The sequence below is a fragment of the Mus pahari genome, chromosome 9, assembly GCF_900095145.1.
Source record: "Mus pahari chromosome 9, PAHARI_EIJ_v1.1, whole genome shotgun sequence".
Lineage (NCBI taxonomy): Eukaryota > Metazoa > Chordata > Mammalia > Rodentia > Muridae > Mus > Mus pahari.
This window is the reverse complement of record NC_034598.1, coordinates 35,074,173-35,088,143: the sequence shown is the minus strand read 5'-3', so window position 1 is coordinate 35,088,143 and position 13,971 is coordinate 35,074,173. Positions and strand designations below refer to the sequence as shown.

At 44.1% G+C, this 13,971-nt stretch overlaps 1 protein-coding gene across 24 annotated transcripts in view; it reads right to left on the bottom strand.

The window, feature by feature from the left end:
- The window catches only part of Ank3 (ankyrin 3), a 484,298-nt gene that overhangs the window by 7,691 nt on the left and 462,636 nt on the right, over positions 1 to 13,971 (bottom strand). For 22 of the 24 annotated variants that reach the window (XM_021205641.2, XM_021205642.2, XM_021205643.2 and 19 more), the window contains one exon: positions 4,023 to 4,108. In XM_021205641.2, coding sequence (XP_021061300.1) covers positions 4,043 to 4,108 — 66 coding nt within the window. In that variant the 3' untranslated portion in view covers positions 4,023 to 4,042. The remainder of the gene's footprint in view (positions 1 to 4,022; positions 4,109 to 13,971) is intronic. The other 2 variants (XM_021205640.2, XM_029542127.1) reach the window with 1 other exon arrangement.

The window sequence follows — 13,971 nt, the reverse complement described above, 5'->3', positions numbered from 1 at the left end:
TCTCTCTCTCTCTCTCTCTCTCTCTCTCTCTCTCTCTCTCTCTCTCTCTCTCTCTCTGGAGACTGAATCTCATTCTTGCCTTGAACTCTGGATCTTCTTGCCTCTGGATCCTTGCTAGGATTCGAGACGTGCACTGGTACACTCAGTGCACACTTGGTTGAAAACTTAGCTTAAAATAATACCCATCTCACAACAGCTTTCCTCTTCAGCTAGTACCAATAAATGAGGCCTTTTCAAAGTTGCTCTTTCCCAGTGACTTGATTTAGAAACACCCGAAGCTACAGAGCCAGCAAGGGGAAAGAACTGACATACTGGAAGCAAATGAATGCATATTTTAAAATGCATTTACTTCATTTTTTTATTAAGCATTTATTATATATCTGGCACTGCTGTGAAGTGAATTACCCCAATCCTAGTAGCAGGGCAGTATTAAGTCTCCTGCTGCAAAGAGAATTAAAAAGGCAAGAGCCAAAATACCTGGCTTCAATTCTGTCTCCATCATGTATCAGGAAAACAGATGGCAAGCTATCTGTATCTCAGATGCATTCTGGGAAAATGTCCCAGAGAGGCCCCAAGTGGGATGAACTACTTCAGGCTCTGAAGGGGAGCGGAATGGTCACTACCTCCTTTGGCTTTGTCTGGGTCTCTTTGAGCTTCACTTCTTGGTAAAGAAAAGGAGCAGAAATCCGGTCTGCTGACTGCCTCAGTTTACCGCGAGACCCATGGATAGTGTCTGTAGCCAACCACCCTCGCCTGAAGCAGGGATGGATAGCTAAGCTGGGATCTCCCCCTGCTGCCACTGCTGTGCCTGCACTTGGCCAGCTGCTACACTTGTTTCCTTCTTGCTTCTTCTAATACTTTTATAATAGAGCCTCCCAATTGAGGGTTTCTACGGGCTTGGCAGCTACTGTTATTAAGCAATTTACATGTACAAACTGAGTGAGTTCTGAAACAAGAGGAGTGTTATTACTATCTTTCTACAGAGGGTTATTATTTATCCAGGGGTCGTTCCAAGCCCCTTCACTGTTCCCTTTGAGAAAACGGCAACTTGCAAGCCAGGTAACTTGGCCAAACCCATAGAGCTGGTAAGCTGCCTGGCACTCCTATCTATTCACCTCTATGTCCCCAATGGCCACACTGAGATCTCCAGGCTCAGAAAGACTGCCACTGGGAATGATGGATAGGTACTGAGTCCTCTAAACCTTGCAATAGTCCAGCCTCAACCGCTAAAGAGCTAGAATTACCTGCATGCACTTCCCAGCTTTGGGGGGATGGGTATGTGAATAGGTGAATTTGCTGCTGGGGCCTGAACCCAGGCAGAACCTTGTGCATGCTGGATAAGTACTCAACCACTGAGCCCGTAATGCTAGTATTTAGTGGTTAGGCTACTGTGAGGTTTAGAGCTTATCCCCAAAGGCCATGGGCTGTGCGGGTTAGCTCAGTGATGAAGCTTTTACCCAGTACATTGAGTCGCCTCCTGTCCATTTTATAGAGTGAAGATCAAATCCCAATAGATGAGTAACTTGGAGTTCATTTTGAAGCCCATCTATCTACATATAGCCTAATGGAATTGTTTACATTTTTTAAAAAAATTTATTTATTTTTATTTATATGAGTACACTGCCGCTGTCCTTAGACCCACCAGAAGAGGGCATCGGATCCCATTACAGATAGCTGTGAGCCACCATATGGTTGCTGGGAATTGAACTTGGGACCTTTGGCAGAGCAGTCAGTGCTCTTAACCGCTGGGCCATCTCTCCAGCCCCCTAAAGGAATTGTTAACGTCGATTAGTTTTAGCTATTTACTGTCTGAATAACCTTGAAAACATTGTATTGTAATTAACTAAATTAGAACCTAATGTGACCCTGAGTTTGACTATGTGAGCATGAGCTCACATTACTTAATTCTAAACAGTTTGTAATAGCAGCTATCGAAAGGACTGGGTCTGAGCCTTGTAGTCCCCAATGAGTTACAGAGGCACAGCATCTATCTAAGACTAACAAAACTAATTTTAAATTTTGTATCAATATACAAAGATTTATAGCAATGAGAACCTTACACCTGCATCAACATATAAAATTCTGTGTCAGTGTAAGAAAATACAACTTTAATTCTGCATCAAAGTATAAAGATCTCTAGCAATGTAAGATTATGGCTATAAGATGCTTTAGGAATAAATGTAATAATCTATCCCTGTTTGTCTAATTTCTTATTATATTACTCTATTCCCCCTTTTTCTTTTTAACCCCCTTCCCTTTACCTAAGAAAGAAGGACAGAGGAGAGGATAGGAAAGACAGAAATCCCTGAGTCTGAGCTCTCTATTTAGTTTCCTCCCTGTCCAAAACTATAATTATTTGTGAATTATCCCTTAAAATGACAACATATCTATATAGTTCATAAAGTGATTGAAACCATCCACCCCAGCTTCCGGGACCGAGATGATGGTCTTTTCCTATTTGCTTCCTGTTGACTTGGGGCGACCCTCCCCTAACTGCCAGGTCAGGTCTACAGTGAGCCTGAGGAGGAGCATTCTGCAGGGAGTCAATTACGACTTATTTCCTAGTTCTGCTGCTTTTATGAGACTGTGGGTAATTTTCTTAACCTTTTAGGGCCCACTGCTTTAGTTAGCTGGGGACACTAATGGTGCCAATCCAAGAGAATTAGCCACAAAGGAAGACTCTGGAGTACACATGGTAAATCCTGTTTCTAAGGGCGTCTGTGGTGACTGGGTCCGAGCAAGACTCTAAAATATGAGTCTAGTGTAGCAGGCATTGTGGGATTGCTGTTTCTACGGAAAGCAAGCCTCACAGGATGCAAAGGAAAGGCACTGCGGAGCGGAGCGAATACCGGGAAGGTTATGTGTCAGATATAACTAAGGATCTTCCTGGGAGAGTGGAGATGCAGCTCAGATGGTAAAGTGCTTCCCTAACATTCATGAAGCCCCCGGTATGGTCCCCAAGACTGCATTTGATCCTCAAAACTGCATAAACTGTGCGTGGTGTGGTGTTGACCTGGAATGCTAGCACAGGGTGAGGCAAGAGGGCCAAGGGTTCAGGGACATCCTCAGGCACATAGGAAGCTGAAGTCCATCCTGGGCTCTAGGAGATCACGTTTCAAAACAATGAAATAAACCCTAAGCCGTAGGTACCAAAAATGAGGTTATTTCTCAACCCCTCGTCTCTAATGGAGTTCAGGGATTTTTGGTGGCAGGGAGGACAGGTGAGAAAATGAGACTACAATTCCTACTCTTTTGTCACTTTGACCCAGAGACTGAAAGGACAGAGAGGAGAGGCCCTGAAGATACAACTTCCCAAAACTGTGTCCTCACCCCAGATTAGCTTCCTGATCATAGCTGTATCGAAAAGGCACTAACGTGAAATCCAGAAAAACAAGATCAAGAGCCCAAACACATGCAAACAGCATACTTAGAATTTAACTTCTAGAAAGCCCGTGTGATTGGTCTCCTAATTGTGTCTAGGCTTACATAAAATCAAAGGTGCACGGAATTCCAATTCAGCTTAGCTGTGGAGACAGCTCCACCCTCCACCCCAAACAGGGTTTCTCTGTATAGTCTTGGCTGCCCTGGAACTTGACACTTGACTCTTGGTCTTAGGCACAGGCTATCAGATCTGTTGTTCAGTGGTCTTTCCACGATGACTGTGTATGGCAGCTGCTTGTCACAGGGAGCCTCATGGTGAAAGAGTAGCAGACTCAAATCATGTTTGCATGTGCTTCTGCAGAAGCCATACACATGGAGAATGTTTATATATCCAACTTGAGTTAAAGTTCCATGTGTATATGCATGCATGTATGTAGATACATAAATATACATGCATAGATATGCATATTTACATATATACCTATATACATCTGCATTCATGTAAAGAAATAAAAACAGGATTTATTTCATCTCCCAGTGAGATTTTGGTGAAGAAAGAGAAAGGGAATATACTTATTCAGAGAACCCAGAAAATTCTCAAGACTTTTAAGTCTAGCTGTTGACATAAGTGTACTTCCCACCTGGACTGGCGTCACTGTCACTAGTGGGTTTTCTTTTCCACGTTCCGGATTTCCTTCTTCGTCTTCACCTTATAGCCTTCTCCCTGCTGGAGGAGAGCGCACGTTACATGTTTGCAGTGGAAGAGTTTGAAAGTAGTTTCCCACACTGGTCCCTGGAGGCTGGATTAGGAAGAAGAAGTGGGTGAGAGCACCAGACCGAGTCGCATCCTCAGACACAGACGACCTTGGCTTTGACTGCACAGAGCAGCTCCCCAACATGCCACATCATGCGACAGCACTTTCAAGGTAACAACAGCGTAACGATGAGGCTTCATAACAACTCGGAGGGTTAATGGTTTCAAAGAGCAGCCAGCCTATTTCCTAACATAAGCTGGAAGAAATCGCCAACCACACCCACAAAGCCCCTGAACCCCAACTGTTAACAATCCCCATTAGTAATTGATGAGATCTGTAGGTCAGCGGAGCCATAACTAGTCTGTGGTAGTGTGACACGGACTTCCCAAATAAGTACGAAGCTAGGACAAAGTGCTATGGGTGGTCTGACAGCTTCTCTGTAGTTAGTTTATAGAATTACCATCTCTTCTCCATCCTGGTCCAAGACAGCACCAACTTCTACACATTGGGGCTGTCTTTCCTGAATACTAGGTCCATATTTCTTTGACATTAAGGCACTTCACATTTAGTTTTTACTCTAACAGAAGGCTCAGAGGTCCTTTTTCCATTCTCACCTGGTCCTCAGAAGTTTTCGGTTTGCTTTTTATTTTTTTTTATTTAAACATAGTATTTAATAATTTACTTTCTACCCATTAAATAGGATAAAGATTTGGAAAACAGCAAAGAATAATAGCAAGATATCTTCTTTGGCAGAAAAGGGTTTGTTGGGTGAACTGCATTCAGAGTTGACTTAGGTTCCATGTTAGTGCACTAGACATGGGGCGGCGCAAAGCACAACAGGACATGACACGGCAGTGGAGTTGAGATTTTCCTACTGGATGTGATGGTCAGGACAACCACGTAGACCTCGTATGGAGATTGTGACCCAAACTCTCTGCCACCCTAATATTGTCCTCCCTCTGTATCCTAGACTGGCATCCAACTGAAGGCCATGCGTAGACCCTCTCAAGTAGGTTATCAATGGTCAAGGATTCTACCTCTTATTTCCTTCCAGTAAATAAGCTTTTATCTCTGTGGTCATTCTGACAATAGCAAGTATGTAACATTCAGGTGTGCTATGAAGAAAAGTGGCTGGACCCCACACAATGCCTATTAGAAGAAGCCAAGCCAAGACCGGAAGCTTCCACGCCATAGCAGCTGCTCCCTCTGCAGGGCTTCCCAGGGGAAATCCCAGGAAATCCTACCCTCTACTTTCTCCCTGGCAACCGGTCTACATTACCACGTCATCCTGCTTCCTCTCTTGTGGACCAATCCGTCTTATTACTTTCCGAGTGATCTGTTGGAAGCAACATGGAGAAGTAGGACTAGTCTGTGTCGAGAAGGGACTCTATAACCCATAGCATACAATGGTGTTTCTCATGCAGGGCATTTGAACTTGACAGAGGAAACCTCTGTCAAGAGGGGGCGCTATAACCAATTGCAAATGGTGTTTCTCATGCAGGGCATTTCAACTCTAGCAGAAGCACAAAATCTCAATGGCGATTACTTTTCTCGTGATGAGGTTGCCTTCTTCATCGGTAAATTGCTCTTCTGTGACAGATTCACCGGGGATGGTTTTGGCTTCCTTCCCCTAGAGGATGTGGCATAGAGATTGGCGATATGAGAGAGGAGAGCGTGGGCGGGTACTGACCCAGGTCCACAGCACACCACACAGCAAAAACACACATGCTCTGGAGCTGTAGGGAAGTCACACACTCTGCTTCTCTCTCCAGCGAAAGACAAGACTGACATTGGTTGGTTAGTCAACAGTTGTTATCCTTTGGTCTCATACCTTAGACGTGTATTCCAGCATGTATGGTAGAGACCGCAACAAATTTCAAGAAGACAAAGATGCAGTTAACCCATGGATAAGCCAAGAGGCTTCATTGGTTGAAACAAGATTAGTCAGCGATTAATGCTAAGAACGGACGAAGACACTCCAACAAAACTCTTGGTCATCAGTCACACCAAAGCTCAAGAGATTTTATAAAGCAAGTTCTAGCTACTTTGATAGAGGCAGTTTCTGAGTTGGGAAAAGATATTTTTTTTTTTTTTTAAAAATCATGCACTAAAGGGAATACATTTTTTTGAAGAGATTATGAGAAAGGTTCAGGGTAAAGAAAGTCTCCTTTGTGGGGTTCCGGGGTGGGGAGGCTGAAGTTTTCATAGATTGTACGCGAGGATAGCTGATGTGGTGTCTGACCATCCACGTGGGCCAGCCGGGTGGAAAGAGCATCTCACATTTCTTTGTACTGATTCTGTTATTAGCTGCTCTCTTCTTTCTTCCTTTTTCTTTTTTTCAATTTTTATTAAGTATTTACTTCATTTACATTTCAAATAGTATCCCCAAAGTCCCCTATACCCCCCCCCCCCTGCTCCCCTACCCACCCACTCCACCTTCTTGGCCCTGCAAGATTTTGTTGAAAGAACCCTGATATTGCTCTCTTATTTCAAGTGGAAATTGCCGGCGGTCTTCTGAGCTCATTCTTAGCCCTGCTTCTGTGTAGTTTCAGTTGATTCAGTGAAGAGGGACGGGAGACTGGCAGACTGGAGAGGCCTTATATCCTAACCCTCTGACATCTGCAGCAAGGGTTTGGGGTGTGGGGGTGCTGGGGGAGCTAGTCTTGTCTCCCATGGTTGGTTTCACATATTAGCAAGAACGCCATTTTACTTTAAAGATAAAGGTGTAGAGACAGCTAAAGGGCCAAAAGAAGGTCATGGAGGGTTCTTTTTCCTGTGGGTAAAGCATGAACGAATGAAGTATCTCTGAGGTGTTTCTTCTGTGCACACCTGGCTCTCCAAATGGTACACAAGGGAGGCCGTTAGGAGGCTCTAGCAAGACAGAAATCCATTCACTGTGCTCTGAGCATGCCTTTCATGCCCTTCTTTTTTAAAAAAGAACCTTGGAAAGGAAAGGAGTAGAAGGAGGTATGGATACAAGAACAAGATATGTGCAAGGGTATTGTTGACTTAGATGAATAACTTCAGAAGAACCAAAACCCTACTAATCAATCAATCAACCAACGATACTGCTTCTTGCACTGTTTCAGAAGGTGAGCCTTTTCTTTGTCTCATTACTGAAGATGTACAATACTCAAAGATACAGACGGCTCTCTTTAAGACCAAAACAAACTAAGTATGCAGCCCCTCACTACACTAGAGGAGTAGATTGTATTGGAGGGCCAGTAAAGATTTATGGAATAGGTCTTTTGAAGATCCATGCCTCTTTACCTCTCTGTCAATTATGCTGGAGCTTTAAGGTTCTCAGTGAGAGGTCTCTGGGACTCCTTGAGTGGGAGACAGAGCAACTCCTAATTAGCTTTGAAGGTTCATGAAGGCTCTACTGTACTTTCACATAAACAAAATCCCCGCTCCACTTAGTCTTGTTGACAAGAGTATTTCTGTCACCCTTCCCCCATTTTAAAGCGACATCATGGTGCGTGTGTTTTGGGGTGGGGATGGGAGTGGTCTCTTTAAGGACCACACCATGGAACTTCCTTTTGAATACCTGCGAGAGGCATGACTCTTTTTCTTTTTCTTCCTAGACATCTCTGAATATAGGAAGGGCATTATAAGGAGTGTTGGGTTGCTTCCGTGCACATGATAAAATGTGAACTTCCCAAACCAGAATGAGTGTTTTATATTTTGCAAAAAGCCATGACCTGTGGAGGATGCAGTGTGTGTATACTACGCTGGTAGTTTTATATCCACTTGACATAAGCTATAGTCATCTGAGAGGAGGGATTGCTTCCATGAGATCAAGTTGCAGGCGAGCCTGTGGAGTGTTTTATTATAGTAATTGATGTGGAAGGGCCCAGCTTAGTGTGAGTGGTGACACCCTGGGCTAGTGGCCCTGGGTTCTATAGAACAGCAGGGGAAGCAAGTCAGTAGGCAGCACTCCTCCATAACCTCCGCATAAGCTACTACCCTGACTTCCTGCAGTCATAGACTGTTACCTGGAAGTATAAGCCATATAAACCCTTTCCTTCCCAAGTCGCTTTTGATCATGGTGTTTCATCACAGCAATAGAAACCCTGACTAAGACATACACTCCAAGAGACCTGTCGTGTATAGATATGTGTGCATGTGTGTATAAATGATGCATGTGTGGGGATACTCTGAAGTTTGTGAAACAGAAGTAATACATAGTTTTATATATAATTTTGGATTCCTTGGTTTTGGGGAAGCATACATAGGAACTCTTTGAAATCCAGTAAGAAAATGTTGAATATCACAATACATTTGCATTGTACAGTTTGGATATTAACCAATCTTAGTAGTTTGGCTGGGGGTTAGACTTGCTAAGCACAGATCTCAGCAACTTAAGCTCCGGTAGGCATTTGAGACTGTGAGACTGTGCTAGTATCAAATTACATACAAGGAAATGGATGCACAGATAAAATTTCATTTAAAAAAAAAAAGGTCGATGTGATCAGACATGACCAATCATTCAATCATACTGTCGACTGGACGGATTGACTTAGCAAGTGGAGTTGCTCACACTGGGGCGTGGAATCCTGAATATCACTTCCTATGGAGATGCTCACCAGCCAAGGCTTCCAGGCAAGGATAGGTCAGCCCTGAGTGGCTTCCAGTGCTGATGCAGGGGCCTGAGGGCTTCCTGTGGCCCACAGTCTAACAGGCCAGTAGGGTCCTGCCCTGTTCAACCTCTGGGTAGCAGGTTGGGTTCCCAGCACAGCAGCCATCATGCTGCCCTTTTCTGTGTCACAGGGAAAGTCTCGATGGTCAAATGCCTGACTTGGTTTAGCAAAAACTTCTCTTGTATGTCTTCTGTGCAAGAAAAAAAAAAAAAAAAAGCCCTTCACTGCCTAGCTACGGACCTTGTTCTGCTCCCAGAGCTGCTGCTGCCTGGCTGTATGATTTTGAAATAAATCAGTTTATCTCTGAGCATCCGTTCATCTGGGGAGTACAGTGGTTTGTGTCAATGGCCCTTTAGGTCAGAGTAGCCAAGTTTCATGGTTTTGACAGTGAGGATTCTCATGCTATGTCTGCCACATATCACCGATATCCCGGGACTCCACAGACTAAGGAGGAGCAACAGAAGTGGGATTCTTCTAGTCTGCCTCTACAATTGCAACAGAAGACTCGGTAACTAGAAAGCATCCTACACATGTCATGTTTGTTGCGCTGTGGTGTCCTATAACAATTAGCGCTATTGAGCTTCTGGTTTCTCCGACCCAGCAAAAGGACCTCTCAAAGCATCTCCACAGTGACTATACTCTTAGGGTGATGCTCTCCCCAGCCACAAGGCCCTCTTCTGAGGTTACTGCTGGCTCATCCTCTCTAAAATGAGCCCAACTTCAAAGGATGGGCATTTGGGTAGAATATAGATTTCTGTCTCACAAAGCTTATGTGTGGCCTTCTGGTTTATTTTAGGGTTTCAACACATGCTCTAAAAATGCATGCATGTGTTGTATATATCACTATCCATACGTTAAGCTCAAGTACACATGTAACTCCCTCTAATAAGCTGCTTAGAGACAGACTTGCTGATGTGCGTGTAGAAGGTTAGGGGACCAAAAGAATCTTCATTGGCTTGGCGGTGTGTCTGTTTCTTTGTGGGTCCTCATTTTTTTTTTCCTCCCTCTGGCTTTGTGGTGTCTGTGTAACTGCATCTCTAGTAGAGCTTGGTTAGCCCTTAAAGGGGAGGCTGCTGTAGAATATTGGGGTGAAGCCACGGAAGGCTGCCACACATTAGGTGCGAAAAGCAGGTTGCCTGATGGTATGTGCAATGTGTTTTCTCTGGGTGTTCCACTAATCATCGTTCATGAGAGTGAGCCACAGGACCACAGAACCCAGAGGCCCTGCTTTGCCAGCTCAGGGAGCATGCGAGCAGTGACTGGCTGGGAGGATTTCATAGACAGTAAACCACATATTTGAAAATACACTCTAGATGTCACTAAATCGGTTTGCCCGTTAAGATTTCCACAGGGGTGACTCAGTTGCTGAGTTGGGGGAAGAGTTCAAAACGTAGAAAGTCACTTCATCTTGAATGTTTTTAGAATCTTTGAGAAGTTGTATTTGAGCAGACCTGATGGCTCTCTCCCTCCCCATCCCCGCTACAAAGCAGGATTAAGAAATAGAGGGAACCTGATCACGGAGCTTCTTGGCTGAGTCTAATCAACAGTGTTCAGTGTGCACTTCCCCTTCCTCTCTCTCCAGGCAGTGTGGCTCACCCTCGGCATGCCACACATTGGGAATGGCTTGTCACGAGGGAGGTACTGTGCTCTCAGATGTGCAGGACGAAGGTGGAATTTTCATTTCTAGCAAAAACTGGTCCCAATACTTAAAAGTTCACTTCCTTTTGGGCATGTGTTAAGAATCACTAGCACCTGTTTCTGGAGTTTCCCCGGTTGCACACATGCGCGCGTGCGAGTGCCAGGCTGTGACCTAAGCTTTGCAGTCACAGGCTGTGACCTAAGCTTTGCAATCACTCTTGGAGAGGAGGAGGTGGCTTTCCTCTCCAAGTCCAGCCTGCGGCACTTCCCTCTCTTCCACATTAGATTCTGGGGTGTTGATTGAGCCCTGTGCCCACTGAGCCCTCTCACCAAGACGGAATGCTTGTTTTCTGAGAGAGGAGGAACACAAGTGCCAGGAGCTCTCAGACAGAATCACGTGCAGAACACGCACTAACACACAACAAGCCTTTCTTTTGGGTAGTTCTTTTTTACAAGAACTTCAAGAAGTAAGCCTTCAAGAAACAGCAAAGAAACAGCCAGGTTATTAGACATGCTGAACTTCCCAACGCTCATTAAAGGCTTGTAGACACAGCAGCATCCCCTCCCGCTCTAAGCTGCTGGTACCTTTATAATCACACGCCTTCGTATGACCCGGGTAGTGACCCTCTGCTCCTCCTCTGAGCTTGAATCACTCTCACTGTTTCTCAAGTCCTGATAAATGCATTTTTTAGTATAATTTTACCATCAATATTAAAAAGAAAAGATATTCTGAAAAGGCAAATTAAGAAAGAATTATATTTACTTATTCCATGCCCCCCAAAGAATAGCAAGATATATGTTTAAGAGAATCCTGTGAGTTAAGTGGATGAAAATGTCTTAGCAATATCCAGGCTACATTTGTATCTGTGTGTGTACGTGACTGGGTATGTCTCTGAATGTTCACGTGTATGTGTGTGTTGTCTGTGTCCATAGTTAAGGTGGTGGCACACTACTTTAATCGCAGAACTCGGAAGGCAGAGGCAAGTGTATCTCCATGAGTTCAAGGCCAGCCTGGTTTACAGAGCAAGTCCAGGATAGCCAAAGCTATACAGAGAAACCCTGTCTTGAAGAATAAGCTAAAACTAAAAATTAAAAACTAAATGAGGTTTCTGAATTCTTGTTTATACTTGTTTTAAATTGTATGAGCTTGTAATTTAGGCCCTATTACACTTGGTCTCTCCAGAGAGGGGTACATGTGTGATTTTTAGGGAATTCTGGTTTACTTTGTTAATTATATCAAAAGTGACTCCCAAGGTTGATACTGGCACTTGTCTGTATCAGGAGATGAGGGATCAGCAAGAGCTTATGCTAATGAGTGAGGGACTATGGCCTGTGAGCACTTGAGAACTTTTGTAAAGACCTAGAATGAAATGATATTGTAAGCCAGAATCTTGCTGGGATTGTAGGATTGTAAGTTCAAGGCCAGCTTGGACAACATAATGAGATCCTATCTCAAAACTCTGTGTGTGTGTGTGTGTGTGTGTGTGTGTGTGTGTGTGTGTGTGTGTGTGTGAGTGTCTGTGTGTGTGTTTGTGAGTGTCCCAGACATAGCTCAGTGGTAGAGAACTTGCATGCGTAAGACTTAATAATTCATTCCCAAGACCCTACAGAGACTGAGAGAGACGGAGAAGAACAGATAGAACCAGTAATTCTGCCATGAATCAGGGACCTGAAAAAAAACTATTGAGTGGTAAACAGTTTATAATTCAAGTGGGAAAATACTGTTAATTCGGTAAATATTCTTTGCCATGCTATTTAATTGCAATGATAGGATTATGCAAATGACTTAAGCCAGGGAGCTAGGAACTATGTAGTTAATGCCATTAGGATAAGGTATGGCTGTATGGGTTTTCAGGGGGAGAGGGATTTGGGGATTAGAAAAATCACTATAGGAGTGAGTAGTCATTAGGTAAAACGATGGTAACATCGTAAGAATGGGTAACACACTAGGACATAGAGGTTGCTAACAGTTCACTGGCAAGTGGTTAAAGTGGTAAGAGTCACGTTCATTAATCCGGACTTTATATGAGGTTCCACTGGAGAACATGGCTGCCTAAGTAAATACCTGCTGGTATCTGTGCAAGAAACAGAGCTGAAAAACCACATTTCCTACAGTAAGTAGCCTTCAAATTTCACAAAAAGAAAGCACATGGGGGGGGGGGGAGACATGTAAAGGACCTATTAGAAAAACAGGCAACGGTAGGAGGAACTCATATTCACAAGGACACAGAACTACCCAGGACGATTCTAGGATGAACAGGCTAGAGGAGGCAGAAGGGGGAGAGCTGAATTACTCAGATACGGATTGAAAGCTGGCAGAGTCAGAAGCATGACACGTTAGAGCAAATACTAACACAGGGCGCACATGCCTGTCAGACAGGTGACCCTTGCAAGACTCCCAGAGCAGCCCTCACATACGGAGGTGGCTGGTGGGGTCAGGGTTCCAGTGTTTTCTCTCTCCCTAGAGATGCAATCTGCTTAGCCTTGGAAGAAGGAGCAAGCAGTGTAGAAGAACCTCAGGCTTCCTTTAAGAGAATTCTCTAGAAACCAGTCAAGGGTCAAGCTTTGGAAGAACGTGTGGGGTTTTTTTTTCCCTCCAAAGCTTTCCTTTGGGAGGAGGGAGGAGAGAGGAGAGCGGGGGCTTTACCTTGTAACAGCAAGTGGTCATCCGCGTAAACGCTTCGCCCGGGCTTTTGACCTGCTTTTTCAGGGGACAAAAAGGGGTCTGTTGTCTGAAGTGGACATCAGATGGCCTTGTTGGTTGCTGCTGAACTTAGACTGGGCCACTGAAGACATGCCCCGGGGCATCTTGGGATTGAGGTCAAGCTCACATGCCCCAGAGGCTGGGATGGGCATGTGGACTTTCATGGACCGGAAGCCTTTGTGCACTGGGTGACTCACTGGGAAGTTTGGTTCCGTTGCTAGTGAAGCCTGCTGAATTCTGTTCAGGCTCAGAACCATTTCTCTCAGCCCTCTACTTGCCCACACCCACCTGGCTCTCCCGTGAACCATATCCACACAAAACCAGATCGTGTGACATGTCTGTGCTGGTTTCTTATAGTTCTCCCCCATCCCTTTCAGGATATAGCTTCCTAGTAAAAAATATTATGTTGTTACTGCTTGTCCTTTTTTTTCTTTTTTTCTTTTTTTTTTTTTTTTTTGTGAGGGGGGGCAGTTTTTTTTTTTGAAATTTGTTTTTAAAAGGATCAAACTTATTTGTTTGGCAAAATAAAACCAAAGATTCTGTCCCAAACTCATCCTGCTCAAATATACTGAAAAGTCGAAAGCAAAACTCAACATTGAAAACCACACCTTCGGAGGAGAAAGTTAAAAAAAAAGGAGGTGGGGGTGGGGAGAATCAAGTTTAAAAGAAAAAAAAAGAAGAAGAAGAATCATTTCAAAGCTCAGTATTGGTGACAACGATCAGATCGTTTACATAAATGAAGATCTACTGAAGCTGCATTTCTTCTCAATTTCCTTTCTAATACTTTAGAAAGGGACCAAAAAAGTATGAATGGGAAAGATTGGTAAATGATTCGTTGGTTGACAGTCATTAG